Source organism: Corapipo altera, unplaced genomic scaffold, assembly GCF_003945725.1.
Source record: "Corapipo altera isolate COAL_440 unplaced genomic scaffold, ASM394572v1 55, whole genome shotgun sequence".
Classification (NCBI taxonomy): domain Eukaryota; kingdom Metazoa; phylum Chordata; class Aves; order Passeriformes; family Pipridae; genus Corapipo; species Corapipo altera.
This window is the reverse complement of record NW_020884882.1, coordinates 10159446-10181250: the sequence shown is the minus strand read 5'-3', so window position 1 is coordinate 10181250 and position 21805 is coordinate 10159446. Positions and strand designations below refer to the sequence as shown.

General features: G+C 41.4%; 1 protein-coding gene across 1 annotated transcript in view; it reads right to left on the bottom strand.

Moving 5' to 3' along the window:
• PTPRG (protein tyrosine phosphatase, receptor type G) overlaps positions 1 to 21805 on the bottom strand; it is a 386788-nt gene that overhangs the window by 89405 nt on the left and 275578 nt on the right. The window contains exons 9-10 of the mRNA XM_027640323.1: positions 10908 to 11065; positions 6928 to 7120 (exon numbers count right to left, since the gene is read on the bottom strand). Of these exons, the coding sequence (XP_027496124.1) occupies positions 6928 to 7120; positions 10908 to 11065 (351 nt within the window). The remainder of the gene's footprint in view (positions 1 to 6927; positions 7121 to 10907; positions 11066 to 21805) is intronic.

The following is a 21805-nucleotide window of genomic DNA, read 5'->3' as shown; positions in this document are numbered from 1 at the left end:
ATACAGTGTGCCTGTGCAACACGTGTGATCACGTTCAGTGGCACAACCTGCATCAAAAGGGAGAAAGGAGGATTTGCTGCCAGAAGGACACAGACTTGTCAAGGTTAGTCAAGCTGACCTTTCCAGTATTCTGGTGAGGGTTTTTTGGACTGGGGAGCACAGGAAGGACAACCCAATAGAGTGGGTAGAGTATCTCAATACATGCCTGTGGGATGCCCAAAATCAGACCAGGAAAGCAGCTTTCCTTTCATAGTTTCTGGAGGTTTTTTTGAACACAAAGGATGAGCTGCAGGTGCTCATGGTTCAAATTAAAGTGAGTACTTCTGTGGGCCAAACAGCTGGACCAGCAGGTGGGCAGTGCAGAAAGGAATTCCCTCCAGGTGTAAATGGAATAAATCATCAAGCTCTCTTACAAGTACTTAGCTCTTCCAGCTTTAGTGGCAGCTGTGAGCCCAAATCACACTTTCACACTGAATTTCTCTTGCTCTGTTGGTTCAGACCCTTTATAATCTCTAAAGAAGTGTAAGCGATTACTTATTGCTTATTAATAAATCTGTTGTTTAGTTGTCCACTACATTCAGGCACAGACACATGTGCTGCTCACATTACAACCACACAGAAGTTACTACAGGTGCAAATAGAACCCTGCAGAACAGAGCTGCTGCAAGAGGAAGCATGAAATCTATGTCAGGTATATGTACATCTATGTCAGGTATATACATCTTTTTGCATCTGACTCCCCCTTAAAATGGGTCAGTTTTTTCACTGAAAAGCTTTGTGTTCCACCTGACTGACCTGAAACTCTCTGGAAGGCAGCAGCCGTTCTCTCCCGCTTTTGCATGATGTTCTCCAAGACAGCTGCACACACCAGGACACTGCGTTGCAGAGCAAGACATGGATGAGGTGGAAGGGATGAAATATGCAGAAGGAGGACACTGATTTCTGCCTAAAACGTGCTTTCAGCAGGCACTTGAGGTGCACATCAAAAGAGACTCCTGCAGCTACAGGCGAGTACATTTACTTGGAGCACTGGGGCACAGCAGCAGCTGGGCAGGTCTGTAGTGCAAAGATGCAGGGCAAGCAATTAGCAGGACAGTGTTACCACCCTCAAGCATGACCTTTCACACCAAGCCAGGCTGCTACACGAACAGAAATCCTCATAATGAGACATTGATACATCTGCACCAGCACCCTGCAGTAGGGTGAGGACCTGATTAAAGGGGGATGGAATTGGGAAAGGATAATCTTCATAAAAAAGGAAATCAAAAAGCAAATAGAAAAAGTCCAGTTATCCAAGGAAAGTGGGAAGGGGTTGTTAATCTATGAAGAAATCTCCCAAGACTCTTCCAAAGGACAAGAAGAATCAACTTTAATTGTAAACACACCATAAATTAATAAAAAAGGTTCTTGCTGATTTTAATTTGCCCTAAGATATTCAAAGAAAGCAAATAGCTAAATTTTGCTTTAGCCATCCTGGGTTAAATTTTCAATAATGTATAATTTAAAATTTACATTCACTATGTTGTTGTTTTGGTTATAGTACACCTATTACTACACTGTATTTTGTAGTAATTTAGGCTTGACTAAAATTCATAAACGACATTCTGCAAGAGTAGAACTTTCCTGCCTAACACTCCTTCTGGACTCCCAGAGAGACCCCGAGGGCATGAAGAGACTGCAAAGTTGTTTTGAGAGAGTTCTTACAAAACATGGGCATTTAGAAAGCAAAAACAAATTACTGGGAGTAATAACAGAGGCTATAAATGAGACAAATAACTTCTTCTCATTCAGAAACACTAATGCCAGTGCTTTAAATTATCTGCCTCAAAGTGATGATGTCAGTGGAGAGAATCTCCAGAACTTTGGATGCTGCTGCGTGGGAGGTACACTCCAACACCGTGCAGAAAAGGCAATACCTTGGCAGGTGGCTGTAGTTTCACTTCTGACATCAGGAGCCATGAAACAGTGAGTAAGAACTAAACTGCTTTGCTTGAGCAGTGCAGTTCCTTTGGCTGCAGGTCGATGGCCTGAGCCATGTCTCCAACACAAAGCATGAAGGAGGGAAAATCCAAATATCTTCTATCCATGTTTTAGTAGCATTAAGTTAAAAGGCCTTCCAAACTGCGTATAACAAAAAGAACAGTAAGGAAAATTGCCACCTGGGCACTACTAGAGAAATGTCCCAGCTGTTACTTTAGAGTCCAAAGCTAAGTTTTACTGGAGTGAATTTATGACTGCTCATTATTTAACTTAGTCTAGGATCATAATTACAGATGGTACTCCAAGGCGAAATCCCACTGATGGGAAACAGCATCATTTGAGACTCCAGCAAAGAGTAATCAGACACCTTTGGGGAAGTAATCAGGCATCTGTGAAAGAAAACTCTGATGTCAAGAGCCCCTCACATGGGATGCTTGTTTAAGTGTTGTAAGGCTTGCAGCACGTTTAATGAGACAGAAAGGTTAAAGGTGGGTTGGGTTTTTTTTCAGTGAAAAAAAAACAAACATAAAGAGAAAGAAATAACATTTGATGCAATCAGCAGCAAAATAAAACAGGCAAGTACTGTTGCACATGGGGTACTTCCTGAAACAAGGAAATGAAACACCTTTTCTTCCTGAGTTTCCACACCTACACATTTACTGAAGCAGGTTGTGTTTTGTAAATACACCTCTGCTTGATGGGACAACATGTAAAAATAGTAAGGTTCATGCAGACTTAGAGCGTTAAACTGGATGGACTTTCATGTAAGAATTTTGTTTAGTTGCCCCTAAAGAGCAACATATGCTATCAAAGCTGTAAATAATTAGCAATCCCTCTAGCAGAGCTGCTTGAAAGCAGCCCAGGAGCTGCAGGAGCACAATATATGATGTAACAGAGCAACACAGCCCTGAGCCACAGAGGACAGGTCAGAGGAGAAAGGATGCAATTTTAACAGAGCTGACCATGTGCAAAAAGTCAAACACTACTGTTGTCACTGATACTTACAATATCTGATTAATATTTTACAAAGCATTCCTTGTTTAGTATGTCTGTACAGAGAACCTCTAACTTTCCAAAACTTTACATAAATCAGTACTGTAGCACGGGTGAGCCCTCTTGTTAAATTTTACAGGCCTGATGATCTGCCTGATTTAACAGTATGACCCAAGAGCATGATCCACTGTATACCTGGGATCTCTGAAAGTTTCATCTTCTTAAGAAATATCATTGTACAGTGCTTTATTATCAATCCACCAGTTGCTACAATTACATAGCTTAACAGTGTTTAACCTGAATGGTATATTTCTGAAATAAGATCTTTAAAGATCATCTGTATGGCTTCTTGAAATAGCTCTAGAGTCAACTTAAGGAATTAAGCTCAGCTCATGGCCTCTGATTCAGCAAAGGTCCTATGCATATGTTTTTATTCCAGGAATACAAGCAGCCCTCAAGAGAACTGTTTTAAATCAGCTTTTGCCAACAGGAGGAAGGAATGAGATAATGAAATCAAGGAAAACTCTTCTTGCTAAACTTGACACAAAAGAAAATCTGGAGTTTTCACTTCTAAGCAAAAAATTACCCCTATTCCAAATTAGCTAAAGTATTTTTTCACCATCTTGTATTCTGATGATTGAAAACACTGCCCCTCTCTTCATTGCCTCTCTAAAGTTTAAAAAAAGAGGAGGGAGAGGAGAGTAACTGCAAAACAAAAGGCTGGTAACGTTCATACTGCTTAACAAACTGGATCCAAATGCACTGACAGTTCTGGTTGACCTAAAATAGCCTTTCTCAGAAGACATTTTGTTTACCAAATGCCACCACTTTCAGGGTTTTGGTAAGGAAATACTCAGAGGACTGACATAAAGTGAGAAATAGTTTTTCTCCAGTGTATCTGCAGGTTATGCTACTGGTCACAGCTCTGTGACCTGAGATAGCTTTGATAGCTGGAAGAAAAGACATTCCTGTTTGCTGCCAAACTGTTCAGGATAGCACATTTGCCAATGGACAACTGCAGAGCTGCATCACTTTGTGCTGATCTGAAATTCCCTATTGACTAGGGAATTCTGAAAATTATTCTGAACATTATGCAAATTGTTCTGGGCACATTTTCCTCCAAAATAAGAAAGGCTTACATAATGAACACTACAGTGTTTTCCAGATTAGCAACACTGCCCACTGACTTAATAGAGTGTGACAGAGGAAACAAATTGCAAAAATTCACACCGACAAACAAACCCAAACTTCCCCTCCAGAGCTGAAGACCATCACAAACCATATCACCTTGCAGCAAGTAAAAGACACATTTTCGTGACCTTGCCTTTACAACACACGAATCAAGAACAGGGAGGGCAGAGAAGAGCCAACATGTGACAGCCAGTGGTCACATTGCTTAATGCAATGTGGAAAGCACTGAGGTGCAACCATGAGGTATGCAGAAGAATCTGCATAAAATAAATTTGTTCTGCTAACCCTATACTCTTACACTTGCATGCTAGACCGTCTGGCTGGAAAGCACTCCGTGCACTTGGCTTCTTGGTACTTTTGCATGAATGACACTATATAAAGAGGTACTGTATTTACTAGCTGAATAAACAATAGGTTTTGCTTTCACTCAAGTATTATGACTCTAACTCATTTCATTTATATGTCAGTAGTTCAGAATGTGCAGTGGACCAGGCACATCATCACTGTTCACCTTTGTCAAAGAAGGGGCCAGAAACATCCACGTTGTTATATCTCTGGAACAGCTATATCTCATCCCTGTAACCTTTGGAGGATATACTACAATCCATTTTGTGTTAGCAACACTGCAGCAACCTATTTATTTATAAGTTCATGAAAAAAATGCACCTATTTTCAGTGTCCCCTGGTGTGCACACAACCCAGAAAGTGACAAGCTGACAGAGCTGGTATAGAATGACTGGCTGCCCAGCCATTAGCCTCCTATAGCAAAAGCTCAAGCAAAAAAGAAATCACTGACTCCAGCACCATCCCTGCCATTAGATGGCACGCTGAATGTTGTCAGACCACAGGAAATGCATGTTCCCCGGCTGAGGGTCTCTCTTGAGCATGTTGTAAGCTCAAATTCCCAGGCAGGCATTATGGTACTTGGACATGATGGGAGAGGACCCAGAGAGAACCTGCTCAGGAAACCAGTCCTCAAGCATGGCAGGTGTCAAGTACCCCAGCACCAAGCTATCTAAACATGGACTAGTGGTTGTGCAGCTTCCTTGCCCCTGTGGACTGCCTCACATCATGTTAACTAAGCCATGTGTGCTTGGTTCTTAGAGATCCAAGTCAAGGTAAATCTTTCCAGTTATTCAAGTGCTCTTTGGTCTCGACACTTCCAAATTCAATATCAGTCCATTAACTACAGATCTTAGTGTTTGTAAATGCTCTGACAAAATTGTGGGTTTCAGTTATTTACTATGGTGCTGAAAATCACCCAAGGCATCTTTATAATCTTAAAAATGATCCAGTGAGGTGAGGAATATGCAGGCATGTGGCCAAAGCAGTAAAATCCTCTTGAATATTACACCACATGAACCAGAGGTACCTTGGCTGTACTCAAAATAAAAACCAGTCAGTTTTGTCACTTTTAACATAATGTAATCCATTAACTTTCATCACTGTTCTGGGTAAATAATATGTACGCAGGATATAACTGAAGAAATTGCAGACACATGTTGCTGTTACAACACTGATTGGAAACTGCAGCCCAGAGCATCTGAGCGTAGCAGGATTTCTGCATTCCCAAGATCTTCTCACTTCTGATGTAAATTCTCCGTCCCAAGGCTGCCTTTAACGCACACGAGGTTTGTGTACGTGTATATTATATATATATATCTCTATATAAAAATAAGCACGCTCACAGAATAATGAGCCCTAAGAAATTCACTCTCCCAGCACTCTCTTGGGAGGGTGAGGTTGCTGAACGCAGCTGTTTTCATGATTCACGTCCTCTAAAATCTACACTTTCTGTGCCTGGCCAGGTGAAAATGCCAGGTACGAAAGGGAAGCTTGTAAATCTGCTTAGCTGTTTCCTTCTGGTAAACTGCCCCTCTCTTCTTTACCTCTACCCAGAACTGGTTAATCACCAAGCACTTTGCGAGACTGAAGACCGGGAAGTACATGTCATTCCTCCTGCCTATAAATAACACCAGTCAATAAAATAAAGGCAAATAAAGGTAGTAAACGATATTTATTTCTAGTCTTATTTTATCCAGTGCACGTTTCTCTCAGAATTTCTGATGTGCTCCTCTAGCCAGGGCTGTCTGTGCCAATGCGACTGCAACCTCCCTCCCACCCCCCTCCATCCAGCTCATTATCCAGTGTCTGACAGAAGCAAACGCCAGCTGCTCTACAAAAAGGCACATGAAACGCTTCAGCAAGACATTAGAAAATCACCTGCCTATAAGGAAGGTTTTTTTTTTTTCCTCCTGTCACCATTACCAACAGACTGATACAAACGTCAAATTAAAAGGTCGACAGTTCTTCAAAAGTCTTGTTACTGTAGAAATGAATCCCATAACCACATCTGGATACTCTATTTCCATTCAAACACTCAGTGAGCCAGTGCTAAGGGGGCTGAATTTTTACCTTTGACCTTGTCCCTCCATGTTTTCTTTTTGTCCAGCATCTTTAAGGCCCTACAGCCAGTTGGCAGAAACAGGGACATCATCAATTTGAGACTTACATATCCTGTGGCTTTGAGACTCATATATTCTAGGGCTTTATGGCCATGGCACCTTGTGACAGCGAGTTTCACAGCTAACTGCAGCACAAGCAGGATGAGTTAATTTATTCATACATACCAACAAGGAATGCCAGCATAACCTGCATTATTTCGTTGGTAGCTCACAGCTGTCCTCAACACCATTTGATGACAAAGTAGACAAAAAAATTTCTCCTATTAGTCAAGTGTAAAATTCTTAAGTATAAATCTACCTTTGGAAGCTTCTGTGCCGAGTGGATTTTCCAAGAGGTCTGTCATATCTTGGTTCCAAGCATCCTTCACAGCAGACTTGGATATCTTCCTGTTGTTCAGGCTTTGCTGTGGTCGGAAGTTATTCCTCAGGTACTCCACGGACTTCACATGGTCTTGCTGTTCAGTAGTGAAGATGGAGTAGAATGCCTCCAGCTGATCGTAGCCATCATGGCAGGGGAGAGAAAGGACGTTGATTAGAAAAACAATGTGGTGAAATCTGGGTGGCTGATAAGACAGTAAAATGGGAGGAAGTAAAATGTTGATGCCAAGACTGATAAACTACATGGGAAGTCAGACTGCCCACTGAAATCTCTGCCAACCTCCTTATCTCGGCAAAGGGCTTATCCTGCCCGACATGGGAGAAGGCCTTCTAGCAACCTGGGGATGTCTGTCATGGACAAGGAAACATTTACCCTCAGAACCCTTGTCTGGAAGGATTTTGTGTGTGACACAGCCCTGCCAAACCCTCCTCACTGCTGGCACCGTCTCGTTTCACGGTATCGCGTCAAAAAGTTCTTCCAGATCATTCCACCCCAAGAGCTTTCTCCTGGACAAGGCAATGCTGCCTTATCTCCAAATACCTCACGAAGTTTAGCTGCCAGGCTAAGCTTCACAGACAGCTCGTGCAGCACTTTCAGGCACAGCTAGCATATACTCCTCTGGGAATAAGTTTCTTCTGTTGGATTCAGATCTGAGCTATTTATAAGAAAACATATTAACCTGTAAGAAAGAACTGTAATTGGAAAACTTTTCTGTTACTTCGTATCTTAGTATTTCTTAGAAAAAAAAAATTCTAGCAAACTAAGATGGAAATATTTTCAGCTAATGTTTTTCTCACAGCTATCAAGGTCGGTATAGCACTTACTATTACCTTGTTATCATTCAGGTCAGGAATTAGAATTGGTTATGTTGCTGCTGGAAAGACTGAGCAAGACAGAGCAGAGAAGGAATCAGTCCTGATAGTGTTTGCATCACATCAGTTACACATATCGATAGCACGGATTTTGGGAGCACAGAAGCTGGTCCAGGACTTCAAAAAGGGACTTGAGTTACATATATAGCTTAATGACAGGTCACTCTGAAAACGACACCCTTTTCATTAAGTGTGTCGGCTCTAAAAGCTGTGGAGAAGCACGTGAGCCCTGAAACCTAAAAACTCGGAAGAATGTGAAAACCATTTCCTAATTATTAGCAGGAGCCCCTCAAAAGCACTGAAGGGCTAAAAAGGGGTAAAGGCACTATTAACTTACATTTTTGTATTGAGAAAATAACCCCCAACAGATGATCCTGATATGCTCTTCTATAAAAGCACAGCTCAAAACTCTTATGCTTATTTACATACCTGTTGCACTTCATGCACTAGAGAAACAGTTTTGATGAAGCCAGCAAACAGGGTTTAAGGTGACTTTATAAAAGCTCAAGAACTTGGGTAGCAACTGCTTCTGTGAAGTCAAGTCTCTAGGCTTAGACATCTATGACATTAATTGAATTTTTTAAACTTTCAGAAAGAACTTTTTAAATATTTTCTTCTGCCATGCTACCTTAGGGAGGTATAATTGCATTTTAACAACTGCCAATTCAAACATGATTTTTTAACCTTCCCTTTTTTATGTGTTGAAGTATATATAAGTAATTTCAACCTCACTTTCACTATAAAAATATTATCTACGACAAATGAGAAACTAATTTATCCATAGCTGCCAGAAAAAAAAAATATTATAAGATCTGCAGTCAAGGAGCTACATTCATGCTCTTCAAGGAGTACAAGAGCTCATGTTCAGAAGAAGAAATTAAAAGCTCTTGTAAGACTACTGTAGATACAGGGAAACCTGATCTAAAACTCTGAGTCATGCAATTACAAACCATTAAACCCTGATGTGTAGCTTTCTAAGGGTTGCATATACAAATGGCAATTAAAAATACTGAAACTGTTATAAGCACAATGAGATACTCTGAGCTATGCATTATGAGAGATAATGCCATGCTTTGGGTCATTGAATGCACTTAGCTTTACAATGCATCTGCAGGGTGACACAGCTTGTACTGTTTTGTTGTCTAATTATAAGGAAAGATGATGATGATGGAGGACTGAGAATAAAACAGAGAAGCCTCCACAAATGGACCACTTCAGTACTGTCCTTTTTACAGCAAGGTATTTTGCACAAAAGCAAGGATTTAATTGGAACAGCAACAAAGCTTAAACAATATCACTTTCCTCCCCTGGGATTACAGGCTGCTTCACGGGGTTTGTGATAAAGAAGGTTAAACTATGGCAATGGATTATGTCGCACTGTTTCTGTTAGAGGAAAAAATAATAATCATAGCAGTGGCAGGGTGGCAGGCTCTTAAAATACACACATCTCGAGCTGCCAGGGGGGAAAGAATACTATTATTTATTCCACATGTGTTATAGTATCAATGAAAGTCTGTCTACACACAGAATTCCCAGCCCTTCAACCACACACACATGCACAGAGCAGCACAACGCCAAATTTTAAAGGCTTAAGTTGGCACAGATACTGCTGTACAGCACGGGAAAGGAGCTAAGCCAGGATAAAGTACCTTTATAACGATGGCCATAATTGGTATTTACCAATTTATTTGCATTTGTTAAAAAAGAAAAAAGAAGTCATGACCCACCTGATGCACACACAGGGTATAAAACTGAGTGTGGGCCAGGCCTCGCAGCCACCAAATAATAAACAGTAAACTTATTGATGTAGTGAAAAGCTACAGGGATTGCAAGTATCCTGCAGGCAAGGACGGAATTCAAAATGATCTCGACAATCAGAGAAATAGCCTGAAAAAAACAAAGGGTCCGATTCAAACGGGACCATGTGCAGAGTCCCAGGCTCCAGCCAGAACCGGGGGCTGCCTGGGGGCACAATGTGCTCAGCACTGCCAGAGAGTTCCAGGGGAAGCCTCCAGCAAAAGGGTTCCTGCTGACCAGGAGCTGAACACGGGCACTACCGTCATGTTTTTGTGAAACACCAGGACAGGTGGCTGGAGACATAGATCCTGCCATGTCCCTCAGCCCCTGGAGGGCCCCAGCTGAAGCACTGTGACACAGCCTGTCAAAAAAAAGATGAAAGAGTCTACGGGAGAAGCGACGTGATCTAGAAAACATGTTAAAAAAAACCCTGGAGCAGGAGCGTGGCAATTACCTTCTATACTTATGAACCTTTGAGCACAGTATCTGTCAGTCAGGATCACCCAGTGAACTGTCCATTTGTGCTTCACAGAATTAGTGTATGTAAAAAGTTTGTTTTCAGTGGCTTATGCCAGATAAATAAAAGGCAAGACTAACTCCAGCAGGTTGACTTTCTAAAGACAACAGTCTTACAATGCCAAAATGCACTGAACTGGTAAACATTTGACTCCATCTAGCCATTGCTTTATCGGGAGCATTCTTCAAACTCCAGACATTGTGTCTATTTGCATTAAAAGCTGCTATGTGCTAATTTTAAAGATTTGTGCACCAGCTCTCAGAGCACATAATGGCAGCTTTACTGTGTTATAAAAACAGTTAAGCATGGAGAATTAATGGAAAGATGTCTTTTCTAACGTAATTAGTTCAAATTACTAAATCTGAGCAGAACTGAAATCGCTCACTTTACTTTGAAAAGAAAGTTTCAATTAAAAAGAATAAAAAGGAACTCCATGTAAATATTTATACCATAGCTTAATTTAATCTTAGCAAAAACAATACCAAATAAATCACTGAAAGGAAACTGGGTTTCATGTTGTACTGTCTTCTCGAGACTGATGGCTCATGTTCAGAAACAATATTGCTAAAGAGAATAAAAAAAATAAATCACCGACACTTCCTTTTTTGTCAACAGAAATATTTGTGTTCTCAAAATTAAACCAGCAGGTTTTGAAAACGCTGTCTTAAGGAGGGCAAATCAAGAGATGGACTTCACTAACAGAATAAACACACCTGATGGTAAGAAATGGGAACAGGCTTCCGAAAAACGATCCACTCCACGATCTCACTGCACGGAGGAGTAGTCAGGGAACCTGTGTAGCGGTAGTAGCTCCCCAGCGAAGTTGGCAGAAGTTCCCTCAGCACAAAGGGATCCAGAAAGGTCTCCTTCTCTGTGGGAAGATTGACAAGTGGAATTACACTTTTTTTTTAACGTGTCTTTAAAACAGACATCACATTGCTAGGCAGCCTAACAAGGTGTAATGGCAACAACATATTTTATCATGTATGTAATGAAAGATGGGAACACCCTACCAGAAAGGCTGCGTAAGAGCTGATGCGTGGATTATTAAAAGAGCAGCCAAAATGCTAGTCAGACCCACACCGAACACACACCCTCCTGTTTTGAATGTGTGCAGGTGTGAAATGCACTTGCTATCCCACTGGTTTATGCTAGCATAGGCATAATACTGTATTTCAGCACTCAGTACACAGCTCTTCAGCTTGATGGCAGCGAGGGTTCACCAGGACCCAGTGGGACACAGCCAGGCCCTAGTGGTCCTGCTTGCTGCTGCCCGACCAAAGAGCATCAGGCAGTGTATCCATCCCATCTCTGCCGCTGGGGGATGCAGGAGCAGGGTCAAACCCTCAGTGGGTTGCTCAGATGGAGGAGGCAGAGCCATGCTGCTCAGCCAAACTTCTCTGGGAGCTTCCAGGCAGATGAGCTGAGGAGCAGGGATACAGGGCAGCAGGGCATGCCTGAAGCTCAACATGGTGCTCAAAGCAACATCCACCCAGTGCTCACGCAGGACTGCCTGCACCCAGCCACACAGGCATTGCCAGGGTGCTGCCAGACACAGTCAGCACAGCACCAGGAATATGTTTCAGAGGTAAAACTGCTGCCTCTTCTCTGAAATCCAAGAAACTCCTTCCTAGAGTCCAACAGTCTCAGGGACAAACCCTCTCCTCTGAGAAGCTCCCTGGACAGCTTGAAATGCAGACCTAAGCACTGGAAGCATTTACCTTCAAGTAACAATGACAAGCTGGTAATATTTAACAGTGCGAAGAAAAATAAGTAAACAAAAGAAGGGAACAGCTACAGGCAAGACTATTTCCCTGCCATCCCTGAGCATTTATCCTCTGCAATTTATGTTGACTCACAGGCTGAAGCACCCTCTCAGTCTGTGCAAAGGTGCTCACTGCCTCCAGGCATGCTGACATGCCAGGCTCTACATCTCTATTCCTCACTTTCGGTGTGCCTCCAACAGGAGCCCACGTTTGGGTAAAGGGAACTCTTCTGTCTCGCCACTGCTGCTAAGCAAACCCACCAGCCCCCCTCCCCGCCCCAACAAAGTGGAGAAGCAGGTAGGCTGGTGATTGACACACACATCTTCCAAAAAGGATGAAGTCTGCAGAATTCACTTCCCCAGCATCCCACAGTTCTCTAGAAGTCTTGATCAAATCAGGAGTTGCCTATACCTCTGAGCAGCAGTCTGATAATCAGGGATTTTTTACCTCCACTGCTGCTGCAAAGTGCCAATGATACATGCACTTCAGATATCTTCTATTTTCTGCATAGTATCAACAGGTGTGCAATGTTTTCATAGCCTTTAGCATTCAAAAATATGAGTAATTCTATTAAAGTCAAGGCAGTACTGCAATCTCTTCATTAACAACTCCTTTCCTCCTAATCCAAGTAGATTTCAACCACTTCTGCATCTCCAAAAAGGAAACAAACAAATAATAAACCACAATTTTTCCTCATCATAACATACCTCTGGGGAAAAAAAAAGTGCTTAAATAATAAATACTAAAATATATATGATTGGCCAAAGTTCAAAGAGATTCTAATCAAGAAGTCATAATCACAGCAAAAGGTCGTATTTAATTTGATTGGCTCATTTTTATGCAGCAAAACTCGGTTAGAAGAAGTACAAACTCAGTCACAGGACTTGATTTCCAAGTGCAGCACGCACACCTCGACACCAGCTTTCTGTTTCAGAAGCTGCCTCTCTCTGTATGGGAGCTGAGCACACAGTGGCCACGATGAATCCAAAAGAGCATTTGAACATGTGAACATCCTCTTTGCATTAACAGAAAATGACTGTACATGAAGCAGATGGGAGGCAGAGGCACATTTTGAAAAGTGTTCTCCTCTTGAGTTTAAGAAAAAAAATGTTTCAGTTAAAATTAGCAATTTAACTATTTTAAACTTTTGTAATCTTTTATTTAGACTGATGGAATCACTTAAAATGCTGGATAAACACTGTGAGAAACCACGAATATGGAGCACCCTTTTGTCAAAGGATGGCAGGAGAAGGAAGCTCATTTTACACTTTCAAGGATTTTTGTGCCATATGCTGACAATATTATATTTTAATAATTAATTGTTCATCAAAGGAAAAGATGAAGAACAGGGATGCTAAATTCAAAGTTATTCAAATTGCAAAAATGAATAATGCATGACTTTTATATTAAATACACACTGTATTAAGTAGTCTACATTTCATCCAACTCTGTCTTTCATTTTTAAACATTTTGAACTACAATATGAATAATCAACTAAGGGAAGCTTATTTAGACAGAGAAATACCTTATTTGAATGCAAACTGGAAGTATCCGACTATGATTAATTTTTGGTTATCAATTAGGAAGGGTTTTTTCCTAAGCATTTAAAAAGTCATCGACAACTGTGAAAAAGAGTATTTCTTGAGGAAAAAGTAGCTTTGCTAATATACAGTTTAAGTAGGGCAGGGTGTACTCGATCTAATTTTTCATGGCTACAAGCAATGCTCTAAGTTTTCATTAATGAATTCCAATGATTAAAATAAAAAAATACATATAATTGGATTAAATTACTACTGAAATAGATGATAATCAATTGATTATGCTTTAATAACTTAACACTTTTGAAAACAGATCATTCATTTATATCGCTGCCATCTAGATGCATGGTGCAAAGTTTTAGAAATCAGTCACAAAGAAATCTTCACCTAAAGCTTAAAGAGACTGAGAAATTCAGGAGTCTACCTGCCATATCCTTCAAGAGCATATAGAAACCATAAATGCCATGAAGTTAAGTTCCTAAGAGCTTGAGACAGTTTCAAAAATGAGATTTTGAAGTCATGTCACTCTAAAAATTTCAACCTTAAATCATTTATTGTTGTTGGTAAAACTGTAAGGAGAATAATTTCCAGGCTAAGCAACAGCATTCACTGGATATCACAGTATTTCATATATATATTCACACACACATATGTGTGTGTACATATATATATATATATATATAAAATTTCTACTAAATGAGAAAGAACAAGGTTGGAAATTAGTAACAAACCTTTCTTCACTGTCTTTTATGACCAGCTCCTGTTTCCACTTACAGTGCTTAAGGTGGGCACAAACTGTGCCCAGAAGGCTGTGAACAGACTGAGCGGGGAGAGGAATTTCTAGGAGGGAGAAAGTGGATAAGGCTGGAAACCATGATTGACAAGACAGCATTTGCAGACAGGTACAAGGAAATAACTAGCAGACAAAAGCAATAAAAGACACCAAAGTCAACATGTGTTCATCTGCAAATACCTGTGAACCTCTGCAATCAATGCTGCAAAACCAACCCATGAGCCACCTACTCATTCTCAAACACGAACCAGAGCCCTGCACCAAAGTGGTCTCTTCTGCTGCTCCTTGTCCTACTCCCATCTCAGCACCTGAGCACCCAAGCAGACATATAACCAACCAGGAAAGCAGAGCCCCAGAGACAGGGACCCTGAAGACAGGCCCTCCAACTAGGGAGCATTCCTCTGGGAAAGAACAATGAACCTGCTGCCACCAGTGTCCCAGGTGATGCTGCTCTTTGCTGCATAATGCAGACAATCTTATCCACAGCTAACAAACAGCAATGCTTTGTTTACAGCACCAATGCTTGGGAAAACGTGTTCACTCTAATATCCCCAAAGGTAAAAAAAGCAAGCACCACAGATTTGCTGTTGACCAGTAAGACAATGAATGTGACATTTAAACTACTGAGTGTTTCACAGCATAAAAGGACAATATTGTATTTCAACACTTACAATCACAAAAAACAATTAGCCAGTTGATAACATATTTGACCTTCTGATACAACATTCACATCTACCTCTTGGTCCTTCTCCCACAACAGCAGTGTGAAAAGTCACACCCAGTATATTCTTTATTCGGGCTGAGAAATCCCCCCTGGTGTTTGCATGGGACAAAGGGCCATTTTCTGTACAACCCACCCCAAAGGCAGAGCAATTGCAGGCATGCTTTAGAAGGCTGACTTATTTATACTCCTTGTCAAGTCATTACCACTAGAATGAACTAATAAATTGTGCACAATAGTTTTCTGAGCAGAGGAAAAATATCAGATCTTAAACCAGATATCAGTAGTGGATCTTCACCAACTACTGCAGTTTTCACAAGCTGATGCCACCAAATATTATACTGCAAGAGCCATCAGTGGAACATTTTGCCTTCAAGGACTGACTTGCTAGAAATAGATTCTGTAAATTGCTGGATAAAGATAGACCTGAATTTTAACCAAATCACTGTAGAGCAAGAGGCTTCTTGAGATATGCAGGTAAACAGCACACAACTATCTGTGATCAAAACCCTTTTAAATCTAACAGGAACTTGGATTGGACATCACAAGAAAATAACTATATGCCAAGTCCATTTATATCTCATGGAACGCTTTGGGACTTTCATCGTACTTTTCTGTAAGAAAACAGGAACTTGGCTGCATTGAAAACAATATCTTAAAATGAGCTTATTTCCAAAATTAACGTATGTGCAGTGCCTGATAGGTGGAAACGTTACCCAGTTACACTTTGAATAACTGAAATCTGCAATACCAATATGAAGAGCTTTGAAAGTCTCCCAAATTTGTTAAACAATGTTACTGCCAATTTCATTTTCACAATGAGCCAAGACATTCTAAAGCTTCTGCATTCAAACATTTAAAAAGCAAACACACAAAAATAATCAAAAGGACACCGTGTCGCACACCCACTGAGCCAGAACTCCCCAGATAAAGCAGGATGCACAGCACAGCCAAGGGCCAGATTCATGGGGGAGATTTCAAAGATGAGATTACAAATATTATATATTACTTTAACTGAAAAGATCAGCAGATGAGTGCTTGCTGTGTGAATCCCACAGGAAGAGTAGCTTCTGACAGTCCTCTGTACTCAGGGTAATTCTTGTCATTTATTGTGCAATTATTTTTCTCACTTTTATTTAGTTTTTTAAAAAACAGAGCCTCTGCTGAGCAATGTAAGAAACTGTAAGGACACAGAAAGAACAGCATGGCAGGGAGGAGGGGAATGAGATAATAACACAGTCCTGCAGACTAATTTAATCTGAGACAACCAGTGAGTGGTACAAAAAAACAGGAGGAAAGAATTAAAAAAGCAAGTCTCTTATTCACAAAAATAAGGCATTTCTGTGCCAGGTGTTGGTTCCAGGCTTAATTTTTCTTACTCCCTCACTTAAAACAGCTTAGGAAGAAAAGGTTTAGCTGAGGAGGAGAGGTCTTAACTCTTTAAAGAAGTAAAATGTAATTCTGAACCTTTAATGCTTAAGCTGTGGTGATGCAGAGCAGGTGTTGCCATTCTAGACTGGGATGAGACTTCCCCAGGTTTCACAAAACCTAACCTGAGGCAGAGGTACATGTGGAAGTACATGAGGCTGGAGAGGCACAGAAACTAAGAAATACAGAATGGGCACCAGTGATAGCAGGAAAAAGAAACTATAAGAAGGAGTTTAGAGAAGAGGATCCCTGCAAAAAACTGGACCCTGGCAGAGGTTAAAGTGAAGCTGAAGTGCCCAGAGGACCGTGGGCTGTTCATGTCTGCTCCAGCAGAAGCAGAGCAAAACCACACATCCTCAGACTTCCCCACCTCTTTTCTCAGCACCTGTTCTCAAAACCCACCAGCAAAGCATCCAGCTCCTACTCCCTGCAGGTGCTCTGTTCACCTTCAGCATCAACCTTAATTTTTAACTTTTAGCAACTGCAATCTTCTTTCTGTTAGTTTGAATTAGTTTTTCTGTGCAATATATTAATTCTCCATCAGCTCGCTGGTCTTTACTCAGCCATGACCAGCACTGCTTTCCCCAGAGCAGACAGGTGAAGGACTAGAGATTTCCAACACTTCTATCATGTATTCCTTTAAATGATACAGACCCCTGCAGCTGTGCACAGAGCTGCCCTATATAAAGGTGTGAACTTATCACCTCTGCTCTCATCTTCATTTCCCACTTCCCTCCTCCTCCCCTTTGCTCCACAGCAATCGTGTCCTGGCCCCTTTCACACAGTTACTCTGACTGTGAACACAAGAACAGATCAGAAAACAAAAGAATATATCCAGATCATCCCTGAGGAAAAAGAAATGCTCCTCCGTGTTTCCTTCCCAGTTTAACTCACCGCACTGCTCTCCCTTTGATGGCCCTTCTTGTTCCAAATTGGGGTTCTGTTTTCTTCAAAGTTTTACTTTCCAACATGAGAACCCATGGTATCACATCTCATCCTCACCCCCTCCCTCACCTTTCTTCTCTACAACCCCTGGATTTATGGTGCAGAAGGCAAACAGCTTGTCAGGTGGTGTTATGGCTAAAGTTAAAAACAAAAGAAAAAACCTGTCGTGGTGCTAATGGTATTTTCTTGTTATTATGCTTTCTGGTGTGATAGATCCACAGGACAACTAACACTGTCTAGATTGCTTCTTTCTTAGTGCTGGTTTATTTTAACAGGTTATTCACTGATTTTTTCACCTAGGACAACTGGAGAGATGTGAACATATTTATTCTCCATCTTTTTTCATTATTAGAGCAATTCTATTTCTGCTGTATTTTGGTAGGGTGTTCCCAGCAGGCCCTGAAACTTTTGTGGTCACTTGCCTGAACACTTCTTGCCCACCTCGAGGGAGATCCAAGGCTACACTCTGCTCCATGCTGAGTTTCAGTTATGGCTTTTTAATAATATAAAAGCAGAAGAAAAAAGGGAAGACTTTTTTCCACATTCTCTTTTAAATAAACAAAGGTTCCTCTCCTCCCGTTCACAAACAAGCAACAGATGCCATCAATTCACTTTGTACCTGGGCTTTTGATCTGGCAGCACTTTGATTTTCAGTGCTCACTTTTGACAAGGAAGGGAATGAGAGCCCCATTTTTGTGACATTAATAGAGCCTTTTCTGCTGTGGTAATTTATCTGTGCTCTGCTAATAATTTTCTGCTGATCTGTGTAGATTCTTGATGTCAGCCACAGGGAACAGGACAGAGTGACAAAACATGGTTTGCATCACCCTGAAAGATTTTCCAGGGGCCTGGGGTAGTGTGGGCTGCTGTTCCCTCTGACACCCTTTGCCTGCACAGTAAAACAGGACTGTGGTCCTGTGCAGAGCACCCATGCCCAGGCTAGGAGAGGGCAAATGCACACAGCCTCCAGCACTGGGTGCTGTCCCCAGGACTGACATCGAGGAAGAAGACTTATTTTAATGCTTTGCAGGCAGCTGGTAAGAAAAAGGAAAAGGAAAAGGCTTCTCTAAGAGGCTTACATACAAAACGGTACCGAAAAGGTCAAATCAAAGGCAGCAAAGGTGGGAAAAAGCAATGTTTCTGTGCAATAGCTCCATTCTGCCTGGTGCTCCTCTGAGACCTTGCTGAAGTGTGTGGTAGACAAAAGCTTTAGTAGCCATTTTAATGCAAATCAACTATACACATAACCTGGTATTTCACAGTCCCCTATTACCACAAGGGCACAGTCATTCTTTTTGAGGCCTCATGAGCCTCCTCAGCCCTTGCACAAGAGCAGCTCCTTCCTGCCCCATGCTCCTCAGCATCACAAGGAAGAACAAGGAGCAGTGAGGGGCTCAGGGCAGGTCATCCAGCCGAGCACATCGGCAGCAAAACAGAGGCAGAGCAGTCTGATTTGCAGCACAAAGACTGCCCCAGGTATGGTGTAAGCACAGCCAGGCACTAGTGACTTTATTACCTAATGGTCCAATGTCAGCTAATGACATGAATCATTCTACCAGCACCAGCATTGCTGGAGACCCTTCCCACCAGCTTTCATGATGAGAAAAGCATTTGAAGAAGAGCTAAAAAAGACCCCCAGTGATCAGAGCTGAAAGACACTGGCAAGTCAGCATCAGAAAATTCATATCCCACCTGCCCATACCCCACCCTTTCTCCAGAGAGGGTTGCCTGCTCCCAGCTGTCAGTCCCGGGCGGGCTCCGTGGCAGACGCACTTGCCGCGTGCTCCGCGGCAGGGAAAGCAGGAGTGAGAATAGCGGGCACCTGGCTGGCGGGAGGTGTGACAAATCCTTGGCAGAGCACAAAACTGAGAGCAGTTTTAAAATCAGCAACAAGCATCTGACAGCTCTTACAAGAGCCTCCTCGGCGTTCCTGTGCCGTTACAATGCTCTCCGAGGGCGGATGCGGGAGTTGGGGACCGTTGGCCATGTGGGAACGTACTGTTGAGCAGGAAGACACGGGGCAAACCCCAAAGCATTATCATTGATCCAGACACTGTTAGGCAGTTTGGTATACCATGGTTTTCCTTCCAGCTAAGGAACATTTTATGGTTGCTCATGTAAAATTAAGCCTAACGTGGCACTTAAGATTCTGCAAAATTATGCCTGGAGATGAGGAAACAAAGTGAACTAAGTAGCGACTAAGCCTGTATTGATTTTTATGTGTGTGTGTCTCTATCATTACTACTAAGCTGGTGACACTGTGAAGGGCACAATTATTTATGTTCCATCAAATTAGCGAGTAATTCAAATCCCAGACGAAATCTCAAGCAAGAATTGCTTTCACTTCTACAGAAAGTCCTTCTGACTCTGGAATTGTTCACTTACCCCTGGAAGGGCACTGTAAGAGTACAAGAACTTCAAAGAAAAAAAGATGAAAAGCTATGCAAGAAAAATTCAAACACAGCTCATACACTCATGAGTACCATCCCTACATCTATCTGAAAATCACCCTTATGGGGACAGTGTGGGAGCCTTACACAGAGTAGAGTCCCCATGTAGGACCAGGCCTTCTAGTAAATGAAGAAATGAGGATAATGATGAGTGTTTGTGTGGGTGGGTGATTTCCTCTTTGAACACTCAGTGATTGCGAGGAACGAGTGACTGTTGAGCACAACTGAAGAAGGATGGACAGAGAGGAAATCTTGTTGAGATGAGGCACATGGGAGGACTAAAGCTGGAAGGCTGGTGATCTCTCCAGCCAGCACAGGATATGTGACTATTGTCTAATTTGAAAGCAAGGTATTTACCTCAATTCATATGTCTACTTGATTTTTACATTATAGGCAAGTGCCTCTGTATTGTGACAACCACCTAAAACTAACATGGGCATGGAAATGTTATAAAATGCAAAGAAACTTAAGGTTTTAATTTTGCTTCCTTTTGTTGGATCCCTGCTTGATCCAACCACTCTATCAAAAAACCACAAGAGTTTTCCACTGTATTTCAGCCAAAAAGTCCATGTTGCCTTAGGGTCCCAGTTGAATGCAGCCAAATGGAAGGCAGCAAGAAGCTTTTCAGATAAATTCATAAAAATGTGATCATGTAAGATGTAAGTAAATCACATCAAGAAAAATGCAAGCGTCTGGAATAAAAACTCACATCTTTACTATTATTCTATATAATAACATTAAAAGAGGGATATGATATGAAAATTGTTCACTGAAGCATTCCATCAATATTTAAGTTAAAGAGAACGATCTCTTTGAACAACTGCTTTGCAGGAGGAAATTCCTTTACTCTAGCCACCAAAAGAGCCTTAGAAAAGGCCTTTAATCAGGGCCTTTGAAACAGGAAGGAAAGCATGATTTTCCTCTTTTTCTTCCTTAATGTTTTGAAAAGGAAACAAGCTATTGAAATATATCAAGCGATTTCCTTTACTTGAAACACGAGCAGACTTCTGTGCATTGTGCGCAAAACAAAAATAAATGCCTTTCATCCACCCAGATTTTCTGCGGGGAGACAGCACCAAGATGGACTGATCATTATGTGGTTAGGGAATCACAGCCTCAGGACCGAGTCACATCCTACCCAAACAATTATTTTTGGGAATGGGATAATCCTCTTAGGAGACAATGCTGTGATTATCCACAAGTGGCTATTTTGGCTGCGGAGTGAGAAGCAAGAGAAGGAGCAGAAAAGCCCGATGAGATGGTTAAAACACCATCATACTTGTAGAGGTTTATTTACCTGAAATAGAAAGCAGGTAAAAAAACTAAAAAGAGATCCTAGTCCAGTTAAATGGCAGCTTGGCTGCAGAGTCAAATGACTTAGCCACTGAAGAATCCTTGCAGCCCAACTTGTCCTTGTTTCGCTTTTGTGAGCCTGTTTTGTTACCCAGTGGGAGCGAGGTAATAACACCTATTTTTGTGGAAAACAACACCACTTTTTCAGATCAGTGTGTTGTTTTTATTTCACGGCAGAACACCGCAATTTATAAACAGCAAAACCTAAGGAAAATTCTCTAAATGAAGGACTTTATGGTATGTTATCATTTAACCCATTTTTTACTTGTTCAGATTTATCGGCCTTCCCAGTTGCAATGTTAAATGATACTGAAAGTAGAACAATTAATCCAAAATCCTATTTGTTTTAATCCAAGAGTGTCAACTAGTTTTAGGTTTGCAGTCAAGAGAAAAAAAATGTTTGTTAAGCTCTACAGCACTAGCTAATGTCTAAAGACAATCCTCGGAAAAGGTGCAAAGATGTTTTATCACAGCACTATAGATGGGATGGAGATTTATTATTGTACCGAGCACCATTCCAGCAGATGCCTTTTGAATTACAATGAGATTATTAAAACTTTACAAATCATTATATTAAAACCTGACAAGAGTACTTTGGGAACCAGAGCATCTTGATG